The 27302-nt window shown below is 42.0% G+C and overlaps 2 protein-coding genes across 4 annotated transcripts; one reads left to right on the top strand and one right to left on the bottom strand.

Annotated features, from left to right (window-relative positions):
• The first annotated feature begins 9203 nt into the window (after window positions 1-9203).
• LOC112220210 (RNA exonuclease 4) lies at window positions 9204-16340 on the top strand. Of its 3 annotated transcripts, none has more exons than XM_024381931.2 (9): window positions 9204-9981; window positions 10121-10180; window positions 10220-10572; window positions 10966-11118; window positions 13697-13890; window positions 14067-14155; window positions 14253-14327; window positions 14427-14501; window positions 14600-16340. In XM_024381931.2, the coding sequence occupies exons 1-9, from the start codon at window positions 9766-9768 to the stop codon at window positions 14741-14743; spliced, it is 1359 nt and encodes a 452-aa protein (XP_024237699.1). In that variant the 5' UTR covers window positions 9204-9765; the 3' UTR covers window positions 14744-16340. The 3 variants fall into 3 exon arrangements, with proteins under 3 accessions (XP_024237699.1, XP_042158430.1, XP_024237698.1); XM_042302496.1 differs by having other exon boundaries at window positions 9205-9981; window positions 10121-10207; window positions 10247-10572; XM_024381930.2 differs by having other exon boundaries at window positions 9212-9981; window positions 10121-10572.
• Window positions 14932-25521, bottom strand: LOC112220211 (calcium channel flower homolog). Its single transcript, XM_024381932.2, has 5 exons — window positions 24902-25521; window positions 19531-19603; window positions 19266-19391; window positions 19004-19111; window positions 14932-18616 (listed from the first exon to the last, which is right to left on the bottom strand). The coding sequence occupies exons 1-5, from the start codon at window positions 25005-25007 to the stop codon at window positions 18529-18531; spliced, it is 501 nt and encodes a 166-aa protein (XP_024237700.1). The 5' UTR covers window positions 25008-25521; the 3' UTR covers window positions 14932-18528.
• Window positions 25522-27302: the final 1781 nt, after the last annotated feature.

Here is a 27302-nt window from a genome sequence, read left to right as displayed (position 1 = left end):
TAATCTACAACAGCTACACCTGAGCGGCTGCTGGCCACTCTGGAGGAGCTTGTCACTGATGAACTGAAGATGTTTCAGTGGTTCCTAAATCAGGATGTACTGGAAGGCTTCTCTAGCATCCCAAGTAGCAGACTGGAGAATGCTGACAGACAGGACACTATGGATAAGATGGTGGACACCTATGGTCCTGAAGGAGCTGTGAAGATCTCACTGGAGATCCTGAGGAGGATGGAACAGAACAATCTAGCTGAGCAGTTAAAGGCAGGCTATAAAATAAACTCAGCAAAAAAAGAAATGTCCTCTCACTGTCAACTGCTTTATTTTCAGCAAACTTAACGTGTGTAAATATTTGTATGAATATAACAAGATTCAACAACTGAGACATAAACTGAACAAGTTCCACAGACATGTGACTAACAAAAATGGAATAATGTGTACCTGAACTAAGGGGGAGTCAAAATCAAAAGTAACAGTAGGTATCTGGTGTGGCCACCAGCTGCATTAAGTACTGCAGTGCAACTCTTCCTCATGGACTGCACCAGATTTGCCAGTTCTTGCTGTGAGATGTTACCTCACTCTTCCACCAAGGCACCTACAAGTTCCCAGACATTTCTGGGGGGAATGACACTTACCCTCACCCTCCGATCCAACAGGTCCCAGACGTGCTCAATAGGATTGAGATCCGGGCTCTTCGCTGGCCATGGCAGAATACTGGCATTCCTGTCTTGCAGGAAATCACTCACAGAACGAGCAGTATGGCTGGTGGCATTGTCATGCTGGTGGGTCAGGATGAGCCTGCAGGAAGGGTACCACATGAGGGAGGAGGATGTCTTTCCTGTAATGCACAGCATTGAGATTACCTGCAATGACAACAAGCTCAGTCCGATGATGCTGTGACACACCGCCCCAGACCATGACGGACCCTCCCCCTCCAAATTGATCCCGCTCCAGAGTACAGGCCTCAGTATAACGTGCATTCCTTCGACGATAAACGCGAATCCGACCATCACCCCTGGTGAGACAAAACTGTGACTCGTCAATCGGAAGGCATGCTGTCCGGTCCTCTGGAAGTCTCTATGGGGGTGCCACAGGGTTAAAATCTCAGGCCGACCCTTTTCTCTGTATATATCAATGATGTTGCTCTTGCTGCGGGCGATTCCCTGATCCACCTCTACGCAGACGACACCATTCTGTATACTTCCGGCCCATCCTTGGACACTGTGCTATCTAACCTCCAAACGAGCTTCAATGCCATACAACACTCCTTCCGTGGCCTCCAACTGCTCTTAAACGCTAGTAAAACCAAATGCATGCTTTTCAACCGTTCGCTGCCTGCACCCGCACGCCCGACTAGCATCACCACCTTGGATGGTTCCGACCTAGAATATGTGGACATCTATAAGTACCTAGGTGTCTGGCTAGACTGTAAACTCTCCTTCCAGACTCATATCAAACATCTCCAATCTAAAATCAAATCTAGAGTCGGCTTTCTATTCCGCAACAAAGCCTCCTTCACTCACGCCGACAAACTTACCCTAGTAAAACTGACTATCCTACCGATCCTCGACTTCGGCGATGTCATCTACAAAATAGCTTCCAATACTCTACTCAGCAAACTGGATGCAGTTTATCACAGTGCCATCCGTTTTGTTACTAAAGCACCTTATACCACCCACCACTGCGACCTGTATGCTCTAGTCGGCTGGCCCTCGCTACATATTCGTCGCCAGACCCACTGGCTCCAGTTCATCTACAAGTCCATGCTAGGTAAAGCTCCGCCTTATCTCATTTCACTGGTCACGATGGCAACACCCACCCGTAGCACGCGCTCCAGCAGGTGTATCTCACTGATCATCCCTAAAGCCAATACCTCATTTGGCCGCCTTTCATTCCAGTTCTCTGCTGCCTGTGACTGGAACAAATTGCAAAAATCGCTGAAGTTGGAGACTTTTATCTCCCTCACCAACTTCAAACATCTGCTATCTGAGCAGCTAACCGATCGCTGCAGCTGTACATAGTCTATCGGTAAATAGCCCACCCAATTTTACCTACCTCATCCCCATACTGTTTATATTTATTTACTTTTCTGCTTTTTTGCACACCAATATCTCTACCTGTACATGACCGTCTGATCATTTATCACTCCAGTGTTAATCTGCAAAATTGTAATTATTCGCCTACCTCCTCATGCCTTTTGCACACAATGTATATAGACTCTTTTTTTTCTACTGTGTTATTGACTTGTTAATTGTTTACTCCATGTGTAACTCTGTGTTGTCTGTTCACACTGCTATGCTTTATCTTGGCCAGGTCGCAGTTGCAAATGAGAACTTGTTCTTAACTAGCCTACCTGGTTAAATAAAGGTGATTTTTTAAATGAAGAGCACTTTTTGCCAGTCCTGTCTGGTCCAGCTATGTGCCCATATGTTGCCGGTGATGTCTAGTGAGGACCTGCCATACAACAGGCGTACAAGCCCTCAGTCCAGCCTCTCTCAGCCTATTACGGACAGTCTGAACACTGATGGAGGGATTGTGCGTTCCTGGTGTAACTTGGGCAGTTGTTGTTGCCATCCTGTACCTGTTCCGTAGGTGTGATGTTCGGGTGTACCGATCATGTGCAGGTGTAAGATCCTGTGCAGGTGTTGTTACACGTGGTTAGCCACTGTGAGGGCGAACAACTGTCCATCCTGTCTCCCTGTAGCGCTGTCTTAGGCGTCTCACAGTACGGACATTGCAATTTATTGCCCTAGCTACATCTGCAGTCCTCCTTGCAGCATGCCTAAGGCACGTTCACGCTGATGAGCAGGGACCCTGGGCATCTTTCTTTTGGTGTTTTTCAGTCACTAGAAAGGCCTCTTTAGTGTCCTAAGTTTTTATAATTGTGACCTTAATTGCCTACCGTCTGTAAGCTCTTAGTGTCTTAACGACCTTTCCACAGGTGCATGTTCATTAATTGTTTATTGTTCATTGAACAAGCATGGGAAACAGTGTTTAAACCCTTTACAATGAAGATCTGTGAAGGTATTTGGATTTTTACAAATTACCTTTTGAAAGACAGGGTCCCGAAAAGGGGACATTTCCTTTTTGTTGCTGAGTTTAGGTATCAAGATTCATTCAATTGCCTCATGAGTGGTGCAGCGGTCTAATGCACTGCATCGCAGTGCTTGAGGCATCACTACAGACCCGGTCCCAGAATGTGTCGCAGCGGGCGGCGACCGGGAGACCCATGAGGCGGCGCACAATTGGCCCAGCGTCGTAAGGATTAGTGGAGGGTTTAGGGTTAGGGTTAGGATGTCCTTGTCCCACCGCACTCTAGCAACTCCTTGTGGCAGGCTGGGCGCATGCACGCTGACTTCTGTCGCCAGTTGTACAGTGTTTCTTCCGACACATTGGTGCGGCTGGCTTCCGGTTTAAGCGCGCAGTGGGTCAAGAAGCAGTGCTGCTTGACAGGGTTGAGCAGTCCGGGGCCTCCAGCAGTCCGGAGCCTTCAGCGACGATCCGCAGTCCAAAGCCTCCAGCGACAATCCGCAGTCCAGAGTCTTCAGCAATGAGCTGCAGTCCAGAGCCTCCAGCGGGGGTTCCCAGTCCGGAGCCTCTGGCGACAATCTGCAGCCTCCAGAGGCAGCTGTCTATCATTGTTTCTGATTGGGGATCATACTTAGGCAGCCCTTTTTCCCACCTTCTGTTATGGGATGTTGTCTTTGTGTGTTGCATGTGTTTGCACTCCTAGCTTTACATTCGTTCAGTTGTTTATTGTTTTTGGTGGAACATTTAAAATTAAAAGAAAATGTACACCTACCACACTGCACCTTGGTCTCCTTCTAATAACGGACGTTACAATGGCTCTCGACCTTTGCCTCTCCCGAGTCCGTATGGGAGTTGCAGCGATGGGACAAGACTGTAACAACCAATTGGATATCACGAAATTGGGGGCCATCTCTTCTGTTCGTCTGTTTATTGTCGAGTAGTCAGAAAATTTATCTTGATGAGAATAGCTCATAGGAGAGGCATTATCTATGATGGAAGAAATATTTAAAAATATGGATGGTCCACAATGGATGATTTCTAGATGTTCTAAATAAGCTCAACAATTACTCATCTATGTCCTTCCCCATTCCTCGTTTTCGCTCAGCAGATGTCAGTGTTGAGGAAGAAGTGGCTGAGGAAACATAAACTCTTGTTTCTGATCGTTCTTCTGACAGTGCTGAGACTGAAGGCCATGTTACAGCCACGACATGTCCTGCTGGAGATTCTACACAACATGGTAAATAATTGGTGGCGCAGAGACACAAATACAATGAAACACAAATACAGCATCAACAAAAAAACGCTTTAGGTCTAGGGCGACAGTACTTCACTTTTGTTAAAGGTTTTTTTTGTCAAGCTTTATTTAGACTTATTTAGGGGATACAAAGGTAGATCTTATAACACATTTAATACATCTTATTTTGTTTATCACAATGTTTGCCTGAAATCTTTATTATATCCTAGTTCAAAGTCAAATGTTGTGTTCATTCTCAGATCCTTAAGAGGAAAATGTTGTGTTGTACCAACAGAAACTTCAATCCAACCTAAATAAAGAAGTTTCAGCATGTATTTGAGGATTTGGCAAAACTGTGCCATAAAACACTTCTCATTAAGGTCTACACAGAGCTCTACATCACAGAAGGTGAATGTGGAGAGGTCAATAGTGTACATGAGGCAAGACACGACACGACACAATCCAAGAATTCAGATAGACTAGAGACATCAATCAAATGTAACTATTTATTTCAACCCACACCTGGACAAAACACACTGTAATCGGGATAACAGTCTCTGTGCAGAATTTCATGCTGGACTGGGCTGAAGGAAAAGCCAATCAAGATATCCAGTTCATCTTTTCACTTTCTTTTCGGGAGCTGAATGTGGTGAGGGAGGAACAGCATAGTTTGCTTGGACTTGTTCATACATGTATCAGAGAGACTAAAGGGATTAAGATGGGGTTTCTCAGTCAGCTTTTCATGAAGTTACAAGAATCAGGAGACTCAAACGATAATGAGAGCAAGTACAATGTCCTGTTTGTTCTTGATGGTCTGGATGAGTGCCGACTGTCCCTAGAGTACAGGACCAGTAAGAGCTGGTCTGATGTCATAGATCCAACCTCAGTGGACATGCTGCTGACAAAGCTCATCAAGGGGAATCTGCTTCCATCTGCTCACATCTGGATAACCTCCTGGTCAATTTGATCCCTTCTGTGTTGATTGGGTGACAGAGGTATGAGGGTTCAGAAGGAAGAGATCTTGACTTCGTCTTGGGCCTAACAACACCCATGCTAATATATCCTCCAAACACCGGCTTCTCAGGCAATACCACTTAGATATACTTCAAATATATATAAAACGCAACATGCAAGGATTTTACTAAGTCAATTGAAATAAATAAATAATGCCATAATCTATGGATTTCCCATGACTGGGTAGGAGCGCAGCCATAGGGGGGCCTGGGAGGGCATAGGTCCACCCACTGGGGAGCCAGGCCCAGCCAAACAGAATGAGTTTTTCCACACAAAAGGGCTTTATTACAGACAGAAATACTCCTCAGTTTCATCAGCTGTCCGGGTGGCTGGTCTCAAATGATCCCGCAGGTAAAACGCCGGCGTGGTGACACGTGGTCTGCGGTTGTGAGGCCAGTTGGAAGTACTGCCAACTGGCCTCACAGCTTATGGTAGAGAAGTGAACATTCAACACCCTTGTTTTCAATACCTCAACTTGCAAGGTTAAATGCCCTGAGCATTTTTCTAAAATGTTTTTTGAGTTGGAGAACACATTGAGAGTGATCATAGACCATTTCTCGATACATAATCCTTCCAAATCCTTGATATCCTTCGTCTGCGCTTATGGACTGCCTTCTTCAATTCAAACCACAGGTTGTCAATGGGTTTCAAGTTCAGAGACTGAGACGGCCATTGCAAAATGTTTATTTTGTGACCAATTAACTATTTCTTTGGATTTTGATTTGTGATTATTGTATATCTGGAAGATCCAACTGTGGCCCAGTTTCAACCTCCTGGCAGAGATAACTAGGGTTTTGGTTAACATGTCCTGGTACTGGGTAAAGTTAATGATGCCGTTGACCTTAACAAGGGCCCCAGAACCAATGGAAGCAAAATAGTGCCATAACATGTTTTGTAGTGGTGTGCACTAATGAATACACACCCCTGAATTTGTCCAAAAAGAAACGCTTGTTTTTGTTTTTTGTTTGTGAAATGTCTTGCTATGGTGTGCAATAATTAATACAACCCTGGTTGGTTCACAAACCACAGTGTAGACCCAGGATTCTGGAAAACTAGCTACTGGCTAACATCTCACATCGGATTCAGCTAATCAGCTGCTCTTCGGGACTTTGACACCGTGAATCAGGTGTGTTAGAGCATAGAGTCCCACAGTGGAGGTGTCATAATACCCATAAAAACTAGTGGTCAAACAGGGAAATGGCTTCAAATGCTTTCCACTATACATTTTTCACGTGGGGAATTTTAGAAACACAAAAATAAGAGCTGTGTTTCGTGTGGGCTTACAAGCAAATACATTGACACAAGTCACCTTGTCCTAGAGAGATCTACACGGTTATCAAAACATCACGCCCAGGTAAGCCTACACGAAACAGAGCCTTTATTTTAAGTGTTTCTAAACTCCCCTATAGGAAACATGTATGGTGGAAAAACGATTAGAAGCATTTCCTTGTTTGATCGCTGGGTTTTATAGGTATTATGACTCATACCGTGGTACTTTATTACTGGAGCAAAAGCCTGCACACACCCACTCAGCAACAAAGTCATAATGATAATAGCTGAATGTTATTTGGTAAAGCTGGCAGCACACTTTCAAAGACAACTGAGGCACGAGAGAAAAAAACCTATAATATGCAGTATTATTTTTTTTATTTAACTATGTAAGTCAGTTAGGAACAAATTCTTATTTTCAATGATGGCCTAGGAACAGTGGGTTAACTGCGTGTTCAGGGGTAGAACAACAGATTTGTACCTTGTCAGCTCAGGGATTCGAACTTGCAACCTTTCGAAATTGCAACCTTTCAGTCCAATGCTCTAACCACTAGGCTACCCTGCTGCCCCTGACAAGAGAGACACCGCAATACTACATAAAGAGAGACCTAAGACAACAATATAGCATGGCAGCAACACGTGAAAACACAGTATGGTAGCAACACAACATGGTATTAACACAACATGGAGGCAGCACAACATGGTAGCAGAACAAGACATGGTACAAACATTATTGGGCCCAGACAACAGCACAAAGGGCAAGAAGGTAGAGACAACAATACATCCCACAAAGCAGCCACAACTGTCAGTAAGAGTGTCCATAATTGAGTCTTTGAATGGAGAGCTTGAGATAAAACGGCCCAGTTTGAGTGTTTTTTGTAGCTCGCTCCAGTCGCTAGCTGCAGCAAACTGAAAAGAGGAGCGATGTGTGTGCTTTGGGGACCTTTAACAGAAAGTGACTGGCAGAATGGGTGTTGTATGTGGAGGATGAGGGCTGCAGTAGGGATCTCAGATAGGGGGGAGTGAGACCTAAGAGGGTTTTATAAATAAGCATCAACCAGTGGGTCTTGCGACGGGTATAGAGATGACCAGTTTACAGAGTAGTATAGATTGCAGTGATGTGTCCTATAAGGAGCATTGGTGGCAAATCTGATGGCCGAATGGTAAAGAATATCTAGCCCCTCGAGAGCACCCTAACCTGCCGATCTATAAATTATGTCTCCATAGTCTAGCATGGGTAGGATGGTCATCTGAATCAGGGTTAGTTTGGCAGCTGGGGTGAAGGAGGAAACCAAGTCTAGATTTAACCTTAGCCTGCAGCTTTGATATGTGCTGAGAGAAGGACAATGTACCATCTAGCCATAATCCCAAATACTTGTATGAGGTGATTACTTCAAGCTCTAAACCCTCAAAGGTAATAATCACACCAGTGGGGTGAGGGGAATTCTTCTTACCAAACCACATGACCTTTGTTTTGGAGATGTTCAGAACAAGGTTAAGGGCAGAGAAAGCTTGTTGGACACTAAGAAAGCTTTGTTGTAGAGCGTTTAACACAAAATCCGGGGAGGGGCCAGCTGAGTATAAGACTGTATCATCTTCATATAAATGGATGACAGAGATTCCTACTGCTTTAGCTATGCTGTTTGATGTAAATTGAGAAGAGCGTGGACCTAGGATCGAGCTTTGGGGTACTCCCTTGGTGACAGGCAGTGGCTGAGACAGCAGATGTTCTGACTTTATACACTGCACTCTTTGAGAGAGGTAGTTAGCAAACCAGGCCAAAGACCTCTCAGAGACACCAATACTCCTTAGCCGGCCAACAAGAATGGGATGGTCTATCGTATCAAAAGCTTTGGCCAAGTCAATAAAAATAGCAGCACAACATTGCTTAGAATCAAGGGCAATGGTGACATCATTTAGGACATCATTTTTGGGAGGAGCATCGGGGATAGTCGCATTAGAAGGGATGGGAGATGAGGAAATGTTGGACGGGCAAGGAGGCATGGCTGAGTCAAATAGGAATCCTGACTTAATGAAGTGGTAATTAAAGTGCTCAGCCATGTGCTCCTTGTCAGTAACAACCACATCAACATTAAGGGACATGGGCAGCTGTGTGGAGGAGGGTTTATTCTCCAGGTATTTAACCATTTTCCAGTGAGAGAACTCCTCCTTAAAGAAAGTAACTTTGGCCTTCCGGACAGCCTGAGTGCACTTATTTCTAATTTGCCTGAACGAGAGTATGCCTGCCCCGAGCGATTTGACAAATGGAATTCTTGAGGTGGAGTAACAAATCAGTAATAACAATTCATAATCTTATAAATGTGCCATATATTACAATATATTGGCCATTATCAAGGTGATAAAGTTTCTGATGTATAAAAATAATGTTTGCAACTTCAAATGTAGCCTACATTTATTGTCTTGTATGTTGTGATTTGGGTGTATTGTTCTGAAACCAGGACGAAAGTGATTAATCAATTAGACAACACTGCCCCCTTGTGTTGAAGTATTTTAGTGCAAGACCTTTCAACGCAATCCCCTCTTGTCACTGGTTGTCTGCTATGGTTCTCTTTTGTGTGCTTGTCACTTTACTGGATATTATGTATAGATTTTCAGCCAACATCATTGATTACAGTTTTTATTGGTAGAATAGTTTCTATTAAGCAACATAATTCAGGATGAACGGAATGAACTCCTTAATCTAGGAACCAAGCGCAACCGTGGACGTGTTTCCTTTCGGACATTCACACTTGTCACAAATTTCCGAAGTACACATTTCGGCATGGCGTGGAGAAAAATGTATAACGTTGGATCTCTAATTGTGTACAGCATAACGATTGTTGCGGCGTTGTAATTATTCATTTAGCTCTTTATAGAGGTGAAATATTCCTGTTTAAACCATGAGTACCGATTAGTTATGTTATTGTTACTTAGCAAATGTAGCTAAAGTTAGCGAATTCGTTCATGTTTGAGCTTCTGATCACATGTTAGCAGAGCTAGTGAACTTATAGCAAGTAGCTAACTTACTGAACTACAGAACGTTTGAAGTATATTGAGCTGTCAAAAGCTAGTCATTTAGCAAGGTTAACTTTTTTTAATGAGATATTAAGAGTATAAAGTGGAAGTCCTGGCTGTCATTACTCTCACACTGCTTCCCACCAAGAAATCAGAACCGAGTTTACAGCAAGATTTTCAAAAGCAAAGCTCACAGCCATCGAGACATGATGTGTAAAGTCAAACCAGAGAAAACGGACTCTGCTGCTTCTAAAATGCCAAAATCCAGTCAGAGCCAAACGAAAAAGAAACCTCTAAAGAAAACGTTTTATCAACACACCAAGAAAAAAGAGCCCATTTCAAAAGATCAAGGTAAAGCCAAGGCGTTGCTTCCCCCGAAAGATGCCCAACAGTTTTCAACCAACTGGAAAACGTTACTAGAGGTAAGGACTTGGTTATGACTTAAGTCAGAAATGGCATGTTGTGATACAGATTTTTGGATAGATGACAGACTTGAATGCATTAGTACCACTGTCATCCCTGTCAAAAATGTGGCGTTATTAGAGCTCTCTCTATTTGCAGGTGTTCAAATCCAACCCCCCTCCTGTGAAAAGACAACTGTTTCAGCAGAACTCAAAGAAGGAAGTCCCTAAGAAACCCACCAAAGACATTTCAAAGAAGGAAGTCCCTAAGAAACCCACCAAAGACATTTCAAAGAAGGACGAGACTCATAAGAAACCAACTAAAGACATTCCGAAAGAGGTGGCGGTGGTGCATAAGAAGCCTGCTAAGAACTTATCAAAGACAGTGACTGATGCCAAGGCAACTAAGCCCAAGCAGGTGAACAGTGGGAAAGCATGGAAGGACAGTTCTGTTCCTGGTAAAACTCAGGTGAATGGGATAGATCCAGGACAATCGGGGACAGAACAGCCCAAAGCCAAGAAAAGGAAACAGAGCAGTGTCCAGATAGACAGCAATGCACAGTTGAAGAAGAAGAAGAAGAAAGTAGAAGTGGAGGAAAAGAAACCCACTGAGTAAGTCTGTCCAGTGTTACCAATATTGCCTTGACTTGGGCAGGAGCTTACCAGAACTAAGTACCAGCACCTCCAATGTTCTACTGCTTGAGTTTCTGCACATCTTTTATAGAATATCAGCTCAAAGGTGTTGCAGAGTTTCTGCACCTAAATATAAACAGTACAGGCACCCAAAATGAATACCGGCAAGTAAGTGTGACTATTGAGGTGTTGACTTCAAGAACTTCTCACTGTTGTAAAAAAGCATGTGTGTGGTTTGTCTGTGTTTAGTCATTTCTGTAGTCAATTGTCAAACTTGCATCCAAACCTACCAGATTATCAGGTATTATTTCCACAGGCACCTCAGTGTTAGTTAATATATGTGATGGTTAATGCATATCTGTACTCCAATAGATCGGACATGTGGTTTGATGATGTGGACCCTGACGACATTGAGGCCACAGTGGGAACAGAGGCAGCCGATATCATGAGGAAGATCCAAGGCACTCAGAAGACAGACGCCCAGACCACAGAGAGCGCGCTGGTCAAGGATAGGGCATTTGAGGGGTAAGTTAGGCAGCGATTCTCAACTGGTGGTTTTTGAATGGGTTGCAAGTGTTGAGTTTTTTTATTTTTTATTATGAAAAAATACTCCAGTCTGAACTTAAACCAGGTAGAAAGTGTTTCAATTATAATGAATTTACATTTTTACTTCATTTTAATCTCAATAATTTTTCTTCACAGTATTGCAGTGTTTTCAATATAGAGCTATTAGCAGCATTGTGCTACATGAACAGCAGTGCATATTCCACACCTATCTTGGCCTGGTAGGCAAACTGTGGGGAGGTAAAGAAACCCAGAGCACCTGCTGCTTTAGTTGTGCAAGGACCACTCTCTCAAATACCTTCATCAGCTGGGAAGTGAGTGCAACAGGCTTGAAGTTGTTTAGGCCCTGCCCTTGGTGTTTTTGGGAACAGGCACAATGCAGGGGGATTTCCATTGTGTAGGTACAGTAGAGATAGACAGTGACTGCATGAAGATAAAGTGCAGGATGCCGCTCACCTGCGCAGTACAGTCACTGAGCACCCGGGTCTGATTCTATCCGGTCCAACAGCCTTCCTGGCATTTGTCCATTTGAACTGTTTCCTCAACTGGTCCACAGTCTGAGTAATTACCCGTACTGTGGCAGTCACTATCCAAGCGCATGACAGAGAACTGATCCAAAGTCACTGATTCAACAAGTGTATCCTCCCTAAGCCAAGTTTTGATGAAAGAAGGAAAGCTCACATCGTAAAAGTCCTGTTGGCATTGAATGTTTGCGTACAGCTCATCTACCTTGTTGGGGAGTGGGCGCACGTCCCCCCCCATGATGAAGGCTTGCATTTTCTGTCTGTTCCGCATTCTCACACCAAATGTATTTATAAAGCCCTTCTTACATCAGCTGATATCTCAAAGTGCTGTACAGAAACCAAGCCTAAAACCCCAAACAGCAAGCAATGCAGGTGTAGAAGCACGGTGGCTAGGAAAAACTCCCTATAAAGGCCAGAACCTAGGAAGAAACCTATAGAGGAACCAGGCTATGAGGGGTGGCCAGTCCTCTTCTGGCTGTGCCGGGTGGAGATTATAACAGAACATGGCCAAGATGTTCAAATGTTCATAGATGACCAGCAGGGTCAAATAATAATAATCACAGTGGTTGTTGAGGGTGCAACAGGTCAGCACCTCAGGAGTAAATGTCAGTTGGTGTTTCATAGCCTATCATTCAGAGTATCTCTACCGCTCCTGCTGTCTCTAGAGAGTTGAAAACAGCAGGTCTGGGACAGATAGGACGTCCGGTGAACAGGTCAGGGTTCCATAGCCGCAGGCAGAACAGTTGAAACTGGAGCAGCAGCACGGCCAGGTGGACTGGGGACAGCAAGGAGGCATCGGGCCAGGTAGTCCTGGGGCATTATCCTAGGGTTCAGGTCCTCCTCCGAGAGGGAATTAGAGAGAGCATACTTAAATTCACACAGGACACCGGATCAGACAGGAGAAATAGTCAGATATAACAGACTGACCCTAGCCCCCCGACACAAACTACTGAAGCATAAATACTAGAGGCTGGGACAGGAGGGGTCAGGAGACACCGCTCCACTTTGTCTGGTTGGAGCGCATACAGCTCCTTGATTGAGTATATCACTACAGCATTAAAAATAATTATTTTTCATGATGTGAGTATTGGTTTGTGACAGACAAACTGGTTCAATTTGGGTCCCGAAGCAAAACCAGTTGAGAACCGAAGCAAAACCAGTTGAGAACCACTGAGTTTAACCACATAAGAGTTTAACAGGTTGTTTTTTGGAAATCGTACTATAATCTTACTCCTGGCAATGTCATAAGAATCCCCACCCCATAAATGATGCCCTGTGGACATATTCATAGATTATGCAATGTAGGTCAAGTCACCTTTTTAATATGCATGAAGGGTACACCTGATTGTCATTGTAAAGAAATGCATTTCCTTCTCCCACATTACCTTGTATGCGTCGTTTAGCTAGCTGGGAATAGACGTTTGATGTTTCTTCACCTATTGGTGTCCTTGTTTTAAAAATAAAATGACTCCAAAACTTGAAAGCCCCCTTGCTACATTCATTTTATGTCAGATTTGAAAACCCGTTCAGCCAGTTGGGCACAGTGACTCACTACCCAAACTAGACACCTCTGGTTTCAAGTGGCCAAGAGATGTCATGTGACCTCCTACTGCTATCTAGTGCAGGGGTTCTCAAACGTTTTCACTCAGGCCCCCCTTCCAGCATTGGGAAACGTCCTGCGTCCTCCTATTTCTATGGGCACAAGCACAGTTAATAATACAAACTGTTAACACCCCTCTAGTTTGCAGGTTTAAAGCTTATTTCCTGCAGTTCTACACATGTTGTCATGAGTTGCAGAGAAAAACGTGCAGTTTTAAAGCTCTGTCTTGCAATTGTACACTGTGTTTTTATGTGATATGAGTGACTCGAACATTACTACAACATCAATGGGCTAAAAAAAAGGGAATGGGGGGGGGTCAGGGCTAAAAAACCTAGGGAATGGGGGTCAAGCTTCAAGTCAAGTACCAGGTGTGACCAAGGCTTTTTCTTTCCCTGTTCATCATGGCACTTGTCAGCCTGACCAAGGCGGTGGCTATGGACTGTGAGATGGTGGGTGTGGGGCCAGATGGAGAGGACAGCATCGTAGCCCGGGTCTCCCTTGTCAACCAGTTTGGAAAGTGCATCTATGACAAATTCGTCAAACCCACAGAGAAGGTGACGGACTACAGGACAGCTGTCAGTGGCATCCGACCAGATGACATCAAAAACGGTAAGCAGGATGAGCTGACCTCCTTAGTGATTATTTTACCACTATATTAATATGGTCTTATGGTAGCATTGGAAACGGCAACAAACTCACTAAAGCCCAAGAGTCTTCTTTTAGGATGAAGTTATCTGCAGGTCGTTTTCAAATGCGACTTTTGTGTCGTCTGTTATATTCTGCAGGTGAGAATGTGAAGACCGTACAGAAAGAGGTGGCTGAGATCCTCCAGGGGAGAACGCTTGTGGGACACGCCATTCACAATGACCTCAAGGTACACTACTATGATGTAACTTGCATTGTTTATCATTCTAACTAAAACCTGACCATTGTCAATATTTACATATACTTTCCATGCTAACATTTTTCAGATTTTGTTCTTGGATCACCCAAAAAAGAGAATCAGAGACACCCAGAAGTATAAACCTTTCAAGAAAATTGTGAAGGTAAAGACTGGTTTGTGGGCAGATATGTTGTATTAATGTGTGTGACTGAAGGGGTTGTAATAACACTATAAGAGGAAGATAATGTTATTTTATTTTCAGAGTGGTCGGCCCTCTCTGAAACTCCTGTGTAGAGAAATACTCGGTGTCAAAGTACAACAGGGAGAACATTCATCCGTAAGTCAGCTTTTTATCAATCTTTTTTTATTTTGTAGCTCACATATATACAGTAGTACAACTGTGAACCGTAGCCAATGTCTGAGAATGTGTTGCAGGTCCAAGACGCCCAGGCGACCATGAGGTTGTACACGGTGGTGAAGAAACATTGGGAGGCAGAGATCAAGGCTAGTCATAACAACCCGGAGTTAACCAAGAAGACCAAGGAACCAAGGAAGCCCAAATCGCCCAAACACAAATGAACCTGACTGACTGAATTGCATCAGTCTGTAATGGGACTGAGGACTCACCCTTGACTAGATGGCACAGGACAGGAGGCTTGATTGAATTAACAATTGTTTCTTTTGGAAGTGAACTTGCACTTTGAGTGAGGTCTTAGTGAATTGAGGAATCTCTTGGTGACCCATAAGGATTACACAAAGCGGTTTGATCAAATTAATATGGACTTTATTCAAATCCCACTCAACCCTAATCATTCAGAAAGTTGGTCATCAGAAACAGCCTAGTGTGCCGCTTTAACTGTGCATGGATCTTTCATTCATTGTCTGCTATATCAGTTTTCTGGTTCGAATGTTTTAAAATGTGGTATTTTTCTGATTTAACATCCATGTCTTGATGTTGAATATCTGCAGTTTAAATTCCAAGTGTTTGGATTATGTGTTGCCTTTGTATTTGAGAGTTTTTCATGAATTAAAGGTTAGATATTTAAATCACAAGTAATAACTAGGAGGAAAAATGTTTAGCCATATGGAGAGAATACCATGGGCGCGTTCGTAAATTTGCTCTGGCCATCTACTATAACTGATGAATTTAAGAACGTTCGACATGACTGGTGTCAGTAAATGTCGGCAAAAATGCAAATTAGTGTTGCCAGCAGCAAAGTCACCAATGCTCTGGATAACATGAAAAAAGCCTAACCAGCTCTGCTAGGGTGAGTAAAATGGTCAGAGTGAGGTGTTCTCTCATTTTTGTATGGAAGTAGCTATCAAGCTAGCTCATTTTAGCCGGATAGTTTGACTGCCGTTAAGGTCAGAACACTCGGATCAACCCTACTCTACTCCTTGGCCAGAGCAAAACGCTCTGAATTTACGAATACCCAAAGCACTCTGGCACTCCACAGGGAATTTACAAACGCACCCCCATATAACTAGCAACCAAGTTAGTATGCTCATTTTGACCTTATAGTACATTACATCATAAAAAAGCAACAAAGACAAACTAAATTCACTTCGATTCAACATAACTAAACAGAAGAATACACAGAAACCCCTTACAGCAAACTAGAGGTCTGGGCTGCAAAACTCATTCCTATTGCATGGGGCAAGCTGTTAGTGTTTGAGGTTCCAGAGTGGTGCAGCAGTTTAAGGCAATGCATCTCAGCGCAAGAAGTGTCACTACAGTCCCTGGTTCAAATCCAGGCTGTATCTCATCCAGCTGTCATTGTAAATACAAATTTGTTCTTAACTGACTTTCCCAGTTAAGTAAAAAATATTTTAGATCATTGTTCCATAATGCTATAGTGTAACCATTAAGGACTTGTATGTGCCCAGAGATCATAAGGTAAGGATTAGTGTCCCTCTTGTATATGGGGGTGAATCTCTCTTAAAATATGTCTAGCAAATTGAGTTACAAAACCATGATGAACCTGCCAAAATCGACTATCATTCCAAGAACCAAGATGTCTTGGGGAAGGAGTCTTATTTTAAACCCATTTTACATTTACCCGAATTTTTCACATTTTCACCCCAAAATCTTATTACCGAAATGCACCCAGATTAAAGTCTCAGGTCATTTTATAAAGCTTAACTTATTTGAATAAAACACAAAGTTTACATTAAACTATATTTATTACATAGTGTCTGGACATGTCAAAACACTTTCTAGTTCCTGTAAAAACTCCAATCAGGTTTAATTCATCCATTATGCATCATCTGGAGTACCCCATTTGGCCTTCTCATTACCAAAATGGCTGAAGAGCTCAAATAGGGAAAAAGTTATTTCATTTGAAATATTTATTTTCAGTGTTATGTTTAACTCAGGCCTTTTCATTAGGGGAGCAATGTTAAAATAAAATATTGATTTGTTTAACTTTTTTTGGTCTGTTACAGTAATGAAAATGTTGGTAAAATGCATAATATCTGATAAACTATTGAAATATATATTTCAAACCTTTATTTAACTAGGCAAGTCAGTTAAGAACACATTGTTATTTACAATGACAGCCTAGGAACAGTAGGTTAACTGCCTTGTTCAGGGGCAGAAAGACACATTTTTACCTTGTCAACTCGGGGATTCAATCTAGCAACCTTTCGGTTACTGGCCCAACGCTCTAGTTAACTGTGAAGCTACATTAGATAGCTGCTAACACGCCTATGTTGCATATTATTTTGAACTATGAGCCTAAATAGTGTTCCATATATTCCTAAGTGATATAATATCGCTTGTGTGCCTGTAGTGTTTGATTCCATTTAACAAAAGCTGGTTCATTTGTATGTGTATGTGGATAGTACCTATGCATTGGTTAAAGTGACCTGCAATAGTGTTCTTGCTAGTTACCCTGTATGATGTATATAGAAAATAAAAATATGCCTAACTGAGAACCAATCATGGGTGACCATTTTACTGATTGAAATGTTTTCCAATCCAGAGATAATGTGCGAGATGCACTACTGTAAGAGGTGTGGCCAAACAAGCTAACTCAATGCATTACTTTTCACCAAAAGAGTCAACCAAAAAAACAACAGTAGCATGTTGCTGAACAACACATTTCACCTGTGATCAGAGGTTGGACAGAAGATTGTATCTCCTATCTGACTAAGGAAAAAGCCTAATATTTGCTTTGTTAAACACTATTAGTCTCTGAATCAAGACATTATCTCATCACAGTCCTTAAACCTTTAACATTCTGCTTCCATGGGTCAGAAGGCTAGATCGCACTAGGATTTGTAGAGTCGAAAACAAACATTCTGAAGTGGCATAGATCAACCGGGTTCTAGGTCAATTCAGGTTGCAGAAGAGAACAATAGATGGGCCCTAAAGAAAGGCTATAGTGCTTTAGAACCTAATTCAATTCGTATCGCAGAGGTTCAGCGCTATAGCGTGATTTAAATGTTAAAGTAGTTTCCGATTGAGCCGACACGTGCATCGTTTACCGTGAATGCAGTCTCCACGAAAGTGGGAACATTACCTTTGAATTTCAATTGCACTACAGCGCTGAACTTCAGAGAGATGTATTGAATTGAGCCCTTAATCTGTTTTTCTTCTCATGATATACACAACCTGTAGCAACCTGTGACTGTTTGATTACAAGCAAATTTGTAGAATGCCCCAAAAGCTGATAAGATAATTCATCTTATCTGTGCACTGAAAACCGTTGTTAGAACTATGATGTCACAGTGAATCCTATGTCCTCTGTAAACATGCAATGTTGTCAATGTTTGTTCAAAGTGTTCAGTTGAAAACTGAATATTGGTTAGTTCATATCTCAATTAATCAATATAAAAGTGGACTCCCATCTTTGGGTACACTGGGTGGATATACATTTGGGATTACTGTCCCAATTGCCGGTGGCACAAACAGAGGAAGATGACTTGGGAAAATCCTTAACAAAAACTACAATTCCACTTTCACTATCGCCCAGGTTTCCTGAAAGGCGGATTGGCTAAAATGGTACATTCCTTTTCCTACTTGCAAAAAATGGATACCCCAGTAACCAGGACAACAAAACAGCACACAAAAATGAAAAAAAAAAAAAAACATTAAAACAACCGCTAAACCTTTACATGAACTAAAATGTCAAACTAAATTCACACTATAAAAGGACCAAATTACATCAAATCTATACGGACACATTTCATCAAATAAGACATTAAAGATGCAGCAGTTTAGATACATAAATAAACCCAGTAAAAGAGAGGGAGAGGTGGGGTAAAAGAGAAGAGATGGTGGGGGAGAGGGGTTGACAACTTTATCCCTTGATAAAGGATAGTGTTCCTCCTCTGTGAGACCGGAGGGATGAGCCATGTCACTATATTGACCCGTCAGTCGTCCCGGTCAGCTTCTCCTCATCCCCCAGTTTCTGGTGATTCAGCCTGGCGTAACTCACCGCATCACCCCTGAAAGAAACAGAGTGGTGGAAGAGAGAGAAACAGGGCCGAAAGCATGACACCACAGAGGAAAGGGGAGATGTTAGATAAAATGTTGAATGAGATCATTTACAGGGTTACTTTTTGCCACTCAAAGTTACAATGAGAGTATGGAATGAAGCTGTTATCTCCTGTTACAAGATGTTACATTATTTGAAATCTAATGCATCTTACTACTGATTAATAACACCTAAACATCTAAATGTTGATTAAAAATGCATGTTCATTTGAACTGAAAGGGGAGAAAGTGTGAGAAAGAGGGGCGAGAAAGAAACAAATTCAATTTCAAGTACACTATGTAGGCCTACACACATATATTCAAATCTTATAACAAAAGTATGAATAGAAAAGCCTCACTTTTTGCCCAGTGAGACGAGACCATAGAGGACTCCCGTAGCGAAGGCAATGGCATTTCCAAACAAAGTGGTGATGGAGAAGCTCAGGAATATGGGAAACAGTGCCATCCTGGAAATACCAGAAACAGGGTTTGATTGAGTGGTTGATTACAGAAAACTTGGAAGTATGTTTTTCAACTGGTTAAAGGGTCATTTAAAATTGCAGGCCTAGACAATGGACAGCTGAGTCATGTGAAGACAGCAGGTCTCAGTCCAGTTCTTACCCACAGTAGAAGAAGGCTTTCTGCCATGGCTTGAATTTGTCAGCTCTAGCTGCCACTGCATTTGCAAACTCAATGAACTGGCAGCAGAATGGAACTTCACACAGGAACAGCACAAAGGCATTCAACCTTGAAAAAGAAGGAGGACATTAGCACAGTGATGGATCTTTACACACACCACACACACACACACACTCTCTCTCTAATATATGTAGGCGTGTATGCAAATCTAAAGCCTTAAGGATCATATGGTGCAAGACAAACTTACACCATCCATACTCCAGCAGCGATGTTTAAAGGGTTGACAGTGACACACATCCACACTCCTGAGATGGCACATGCTTCAGTGGGAGAGAAAATATCATATTACATGCAATGTTACAGTTCTGATAATGCAACCAGATCAAGTCCAAACAGGTATAAATATGCATGTGGACGCTTCAGGCATATAGGGTCACCATGAATACCAATTTACCAGAATAAAGGAGGCTTTGTTCCAATTTAGAAATATGACAAACAGTGCTATTACCCTGACTGGGGACGTTATTCATCCACACTTAAATCAAATATAGCCTAACTGGAAACCACAAGGGCCTAAATTTCAGTTTAAACAAACATGAGTGGTTTTGATAGCAGGAGCACCAGAGGATCAGCTCTTCTCCTCTGACAGAGAGCCATAGAATACGAGCCAAACAGGAGACAGATGAGTATTAATCTGAGGTTACAGGCCCCATGCTAAGATCCTGCTAGGTCCCTGATTACATTGCCTGGTTGGCTCTGCTGGGTGCAGCTACCAGTCCAGTGGCCACACTGTGAGCATGGGAAGGGACCCAGACAATGAAAAGATGGGATAATTACACACATGACATCCATTGTACTCTGTAGTACACACACACACACACACACACACACCTGAATGAATAAATGAATTCACACAGCCCACTAGTGTCTCAAAGCTGAGACAGCTCATATTGTATTTTGTACCCAACTTTGATTTTGGTTAAATTATTAACTAGTGGGGCTAGAGTTGTATTGGTTTGAAACCATTAAAAGCTTGAAAACACAGCACAGGATTTCTATCAAGAGAGAAACATCACGCTAACCTCATGCTAGTAATGACAGGTTGGAGATCCCATACGAGTGTGATTAAATTAAATGGCTGCCACTGGCAACAAGCTCCCACAGTACCAGATGAGACCATTCGGCTAGCTAGCACACTCATGCCATACACACATAAGCACTGCTAGTCTCAAAGACACACATATGCAGTCTACTCTGCAGTAGATAAAGTCAGAGGAATCATATACAGTGCCTTCTGAAAGTATTCATACCACTTGACTTAGTCCATATTTTGTTGTGTTACAGCTTGAATTCAAAATGAGTTACATAAGATTATTTTCCTTACCTATCTACACACAATACCCCACAATGACAAAGTGAAAACGTGTTTTTAGACATTTTTGCAGATTTATTGAAAATTAAATAGACATATTTCATTTACATAATTATTCACACCCCTGAATTAATACTTTGTTGAAGTATATTTGGCAATGATTACAGCTGTGAGTCTTCTGGGGAAGTCTCTAAGAGCTTTCCACACCTGGATTGTGCAAATTGCACATTATTGTTTTTAGGATTCTCTGTCAAATTGGTTGTTGATCATTGCTAGACAACCATTTTCAGGTCTTGCCATATATATTTCTGCAGTAGATTTAAGTCAAAACTGTAACATGCCAACTCAGGAACATTCAAGATATCCCTCTAGTGGTGTGGGGGCTGTGCTTTGGCAAAGTGGGTGGGGTTATATCCTTCCTGTTTGGCCCTGTCCGGGGGTATCATCGGATGGGGTCACAGTGTCTCCTGACCCATCCTGTCTCAGCCTCCAGTATTTATGCTGCAGTAGTTTGTGTCGGGGGGCTAGGGTCAGTTTGTTATATCTGGAGTACTTCTCCTGTCTTATCCAGTGTTCTGTGTGAATGTAAGTATGCTCTCTCTAATTCTCTCTTTCTTTCTCTCTCTCGGAGGACCTGAGCCCTAGGACCATGCCTCAGGACTACCTGGCATGATGACTCCTTGCTGTCCCCAGTCCACCTGGCCGTGCTGGTGCTCCAGTTTCAACTGTTCTGCCTGGGGCTATGGAACCCTGACCTGTTCACCGGGCGTGCTACCTGTCCCAGACCTGCTGTTTTCAACTCTCTAGAGACAGCAGGAGCGGTAGAGATATTCTTAATGATCGGCTATGAAAAGCCAACTGACATTTACTCCTGAGGTGCTGACTTGTTGCACCCTCGACAACTACTGTGATTATTATTTGATCATGCTGGTCATTTATGAACATCTTGGCCATGTTCTGTTATAATCTCCACCCGGCACAGCCAGAAGAGGACTGGCCACCCCTCATAGCCTGGTTCCTTTCTAAGTTTTGGCCTTTCTAGGGAGTTTTTCCCAGCCACCGTGCTTCTACACCTGCATTGCTTGCTGTTTGGGGTTTTAGGCTGGGTTTCTGTACAGCACTTTGAGATATCAGCTGATGTAAGAAGGGCTATATAAATAAATTTGATTTGATTCACCGTCTTTTTGTAAGCAACTCCAGTGTATATTTGGCCTTGTGTTTAAGGTTATTGTCCTGCTGAAAGATTAATTAAATCTCCCAGTGTCTGGTGGAAAGCAGACAACCAGATTTTTGTCTAGGATCTTGCCTGTGCTTAGCTCCACTCCATTTATTTTTTTTATCTTGAAAAACTCCAGTTCCTTAATGATTAGCCGCATACCCATAACAACACCCACCATTATGCAGTATGCTTGAAAATATGGAGAGTGGTACTCACTAATGTGGTGTATTGGATTTGCATCAAACATAACACTTTTTTTGTATTTAGGACTAAAAGTTGCCATTTTTTTTGTTGTTGTTGTATTAATCCAGTGCCTTGTTGCAAACAAGATGCGTGTTTTAGAATATCTTTATTCTGTACAAGCTTTTTTCACTCTGTCAATTAGGTTAGTATTGTGAAGTAACTACACTGTTCCATCCATCTTCAGTTTTTTATTCAATCACAGCCATTCAACGTAACTGCTTTAAAGTCACTATTGGCCTCATGGTGAAATTCCAGTGCGGTTTATTTCCTCACTGACAACTGAGTTAGGAAGGACGCCTGTATCTTTGTAGTGACTGGGTGTGTTTATACACCATCAAAATGTAATCAATACCCTCTCCATGCTCAAAGGGATATTCAATGTCTGATTTCTTTATTTTTACCCATCTACCAATAGGTGCCTTTCGTTGCGGGGTATTGGAAAACCTCCCTGGTCTTAGTGGTTGAATCTGTGTATGAAATTCACTGCTCGACGGAGGGTCCTTACAGATAATTGTATGTGTGGGGTACAGAGATGAGAAACACTATTATTGCACACAGAGTGAGTCCATGCAACTTATTATGTGACTTGTTAAGCAACATTTTACTCCTGAACTTATCCAGGCTAAACCATAGCAAAGGGTTCATTCTTATTGACTCAAGACATTTCAGCTTTTCATTTTTTATTAATTTGTAAAACTAATTCCACTTTGACATTATGGGTTATTGTGTGTAGGCCAGTGACACAAAATCTCAATTTAATCCATTTTAAATTCAGGCTGTAACTAAATGTGTAAAAAGTCAAGGGGTGTCAATAGTTTCTGAAGGCACTGTAGGACATATCCTATCCTGAGCTCGGATTCAACAGCATGCTGAAGTATACAGAGCCAATTTAAAATTCAGCGGTCCCACATGTGAATGTGATGCAGCGACCACTACTCCGGAATCATAGCTACAGCGAGCAGGGAAGGGATAGGTGGGAAGGGAGGGCAGGGATGTGATTGGCCTACTGCTGGGGAACTGCAATGCAGGCAGAAACAGCACCTCTGTCTGTCTCGCACTGAGTACTCTACTCTAGTTAACATTATAAAATAGAAGCTATCACTGAACATAGCTTATGACTTATTGTGCCAGCCAGGCAAGCAGAAAGCCTATGACACAAGGAGATATGTGACAGCCAGGAGAGCAGACAGACCGTGCCAACTTCCAGCTTCTTAGTTCCTGTAAGGAACAATGTGAACATGTGACTAATGGGTTATTGTTGTACAGAGAGATGCTGGGGTAGAGTGATGTGGCAGTGCTTTGTCTGGGCAGACAGAGGCGCTCATTAAGAACACTGAAGGCCTCAACTAAACACTGTAATATTTCAAAGACAGCAGATCAGCAGAGCTTCCTAAAGAGAGTATAGCCTCACACTGTCATTGCATGCCCTTCCGTCATGTGCACGTGCCTTCAGACATGAGAGAGTATGCATGCATCGCATGTCAATTGAAGTCAGCTAGTATTTACATGGTTTTGTGCCTGTGTCAGGTGATAGAAATGTAAACATTTTTTTTTATGATTGCAACATTGCTGCAAAAATTGAGGAGGCAAGTGGAAGAAGGTCTATCTTCTTAGACAAGTTATATCTGCCATATATTAAATTAGCAGAATTGTCTAGAAAATATTGGATCTAAATAGATAAATACAGACCAATAAATATGGATATTTTGTCTCAAGTTTCAACCATCTGAAGGACCAACACCACAGACAACCAGTAGAGTAAGTTCAAATGTAATTGTATTCAACATTCAGGCTGTGTATACCATCAGCCTAAAGTCAGCAGGTGAAACCACTGACCTGTGTTAAAGTAGAGACAATAAGGATTAGCCACAATAGTGGAATTTGCAGTTCACCTTGAAAACAAAAAGTTCCTCATTTAAATGTATCCTAACAGACATAAATAGTGGAATAATTCAGTCTAGATAATGCTAAGTAAGGTTGGAATGTAGTTACATAATATATAGATTAATTAGACAATAAACAGTCAAATAATCCCACTGTGGCTGCACTAGACCACATAATTGCATTGGGGGCATACATATGCACTGTACATATAGCCTTACCTATAGAGTGTGCACCCATGAAATGGGGTATCGCCCTACTCAGCAACACCCACAGATCACAACTATGTAGAGTTTAATTAATTGATGATTTAAGAAAATAAATAGTTATGTAACAACGTTCCAACCTGGTTTAGCATGATCTAGTCCACATATGGCATTATTCCACTATTTGGATCTGTTTGGCTCAGTTACAATGGGGAACTTTCATTTTGAAGGCGACCAGCAAATTCCAATATTGTAGCTACCTTCACACAGGTATCCAAATTCCAGACAAAGGTTGAAACGGATCCAAAAAATAGTGGAATAATGCCATATTTGGACTAGATAATGTTAATCAGGTTGGAATATTGATACACAACTTAAAAATAAATACAATAATTAATAAGTAAAATCTACATAGTTGTGATCTGTGGGTTTTGCTGAGTTGGGTGATTCCACTGTGGATGTATTAGACAAAATAATTGTACAGCCTTAACTATGGAGTGTGAATCGATGAAACGGGGTACCAGCCCAGTACTCAGTGAAAGCCACAGATTACCATTCCAAAGAGTTGACAAATATTAGCGTCACAGCTCTCTTTGTGGGACGTTGACTGTAGGAAATCACCTCCCTCTGTATTAGACATTCAAATTGGACTGTCAATCACAGTAGTTATGAAAACGCTTAGTTAGTTTTTACTTACATACTCCGCCCAGGACCCCAACGATTTTACAGAGCCATCGGTACCACCATGTCATACCATCATCGCCGGTGACAGGTTTCGGAGCTGCCGCCTCGTCGATGTTCATTTTGACCCAGTAAATGATTCAGCGACTCGCCTCAGTTAATTTAACAATAGCCACTACCGGCTGTGGCTCACTTGGACAAGGAAAACTAGCGTTAGTTAGCCAACGTTAATGGTCTTGTTGATAGTTGAAGAAATCACAGAGATGTGTGTTTTAATGATAGCTTTGATCCGGTCTATACTCTGGCTAGCTAAATAACAAACTATGGTTATCAACGGAGCATTGTTTTGTTGTCAAGATAGCTGACAGCTAACATTAGCTATGAAGCTGGCTAACTCTGCTGTCCCTGTCGCCAAAGCAAAGTCTGGCTTCTGTCACACCGCTAACCTCCACTAACAAAGTTAGTTAAACTATTTTTTTCTTAAAATTAGGCAGCTAGAGCTACCACTATTAAATTACACCATTCACAAATTATCGTTTTAACGACCTGCTTTGTCTTAACTTGTCTCTAATCTGTTCTTTTTTTTTGTCCCGTCTTCTCGGAGGATCCCCCAGGTTCGTCCGCGTTGCATTGTGGGTGGAACTAAAATAGTGTACGTCACTATTTGTTTACACGTGGGTGTGTTCCAATCCAAACAGTTCGGTAGATGCTGCACAGCGCATCGACACAACATCCTGTAATATGTTTTTTAAATGTTTTATCCCTAATTAATTATGAGCATTTATGTATTTAATTATGATTTGCCTGAGACATATGAAGCTCCTACTTTTGCCAAAGTCTCCAGCCACCCTAGTCATAGACTGTTCTCTCTGCTACCGCACCTAATCATTCAACGGTTTTCCTTTATTTTGTACTATTTTCTACTTTGTAAAATAATATTGAAGACATCAAAATTAGGAAATAACACATATGGATTCATGTAGTAACCAAAAAAGTTTTAAACAAATCAAAATATACGTTATATTTGAGATTCTTCAAAGTAGCCACCCTTTACCTTGATGACAGCTTTGTATACTCTAGACATTCTCTCAACCAGCTTCATGAGGAATGCTTTTGCAACAGTCTTGGAAAAAATATATTTTGATTTGTTTAACACTTTTTTTTGTTACAACATGATTCCATTTGTGTTATTTCATAGTTTTGATGTCTTCACTATTATTCTATAACGTAGAAAATAGTAAAAAATAAAGAAAAACGAGTAGGTGTGTCCAAATGTTTGATTCTCATTTGTTGCTGTTTTCCTCAGCATTGGTGGCCCCCAATCAGAAAATGGCATGCTGGTCTTTCCCGCCATGGGTATGCTAATACCTGTGCCCCCGCACATTGACTCTGTACCGGTACCCCCTGTGTATACTGTAGCCTCATTACTGTTATTTTATTGTTGCTCTTTAATTATTTCTATTTTCTTCTTAATTTTTTTTACTTCAGTTTATTTTAGTAAATACTTTACCATGTATTTTTCTTAAAACTACAGTTGTGACCAAAAGTTTTGAGAATGACACAAATATTAATTTTCACAAAGTTTGCTGCTTCAGTGTCTTTAGACATTTTTGTCAGATGTTACTATGGAATACTGAAGAATAATTTCAAGCATTTCATAAGTGTCAAAGGCTTTTATTGACAATTACATGAAGTTGATGCAAAGAGTCAATATTTGCAGTGTTGACCCTTCTTTTTCAATACCTCTGCAATCCGCCCTGGCATGCTGCCAATTAACTTCTAGGCCACATGGCAGCCCATTCTTGCATAATCAATGCTTGAAGTTTGTCAGAATTTGTGGGGTTTTGTTTGTCCACCCACCTCTTGAGGATTGACCACAAGTTCTCAATGGGATTAAGGTCTGGGGAGTTTCCTGGCCATGGACCCAAAATATCAATGTTTTGTTCCCCGAGCCACTTAGTTATCACTTTTGCCTTATGGCAAGGTGCTCCATCATGCTGGAAAAGGCATTGTTCGTCACCAAACTGTTCCTGGATGGTTGGGAGAAGTTGCTCTCAGAGGATGTGTTGGTACCATTCTTTATTCATGGCTGTGTTCTTAGGCAAAATTGTGAGTGAGCCCACTCCCTTGGCTGAGAAGCAACCCCACACATGAATGGTCTCAGGCTGCTTTACTGTTAGCATGACACAGGACTGATGGTAGCGCTCACCTTGTCTTCTCCGGACAAGCTTTTTTCCAGATGCCCCAAACAATCGGAAAGGGGATTCATCAGAGAAAATGGCGTTACCCCAGTCCTCAGCAGTCCAATCCCTGTACCTTTTGTAGAATATCAGTCTGTCCCTGATGTTTTTCCTGGAGAGAAGTGGCTTCTTTGCTGCCCTTCTTGACACCAGGCCATCCTCCAAAAGTCTTCGCCT

The sequence above is a fragment of the Oncorhynchus tshawytscha genome, linkage group LG20 (genome assembly GCF_018296145.1).
Source record: "Oncorhynchus tshawytscha isolate Ot180627B linkage group LG20, Otsh_v2.0, whole genome shotgun sequence".
Taxonomy (NCBI): Eukaryota; Metazoa; Chordata; class Actinopteri; order Salmoniformes; family Salmonidae; genus Oncorhynchus; species Oncorhynchus tshawytscha.
Note: the sequence above shows the minus strand (reverse complement) of the source record. Positions and strands in the feature narration are given on the sequence as shown.

Bases quoted from the DNA above. Each gene is read 5' to 3' on its own strand.
- LOC112220210 (XM_024381930.2), top strand. From the start codon at position 9,766: ATGATGTGTAAAGTCAAACCAGAGAAAACGGACTCTGCTGCTTCTAAA. The intron at 11,119-13,696 runs GTAAGTTAGGCA...GGCACTTGTCAG, and splicing joins AAGGATAGGGCATTTGAGGG to CCTGACCAAGGCGGTGGCTA. The intron at 13,891-14,066 runs GTAAGCAGGATG...TATATTCTGCAG, and splicing joins ACCAGATGACATCAAAAACG to GTGAGAATGTGAAGACCGTA.
- LOC112220211 (XM_024381932.2), bottom strand. From the start codon at position 25,007: ATGAACATCGACGAGGCGGCAGCTCCGAAACCTGTCACCGGCGATGAT. The intron at 19,604-24,901 runs GTAAGTAAAAAC...CTCCCACTGAAG, and splicing joins TGGGGTCCTGGGCGGAGTAT to CATGTGCCATCTCAGGAGTG. The intron at 18,617-19,003 runs GTGAGGCTTTTC...TGTTTCTTTCAG, and splicing joins CTCGTCTCACTGGGCAAAAA to GGGTGATGCGGTGAGTTACG.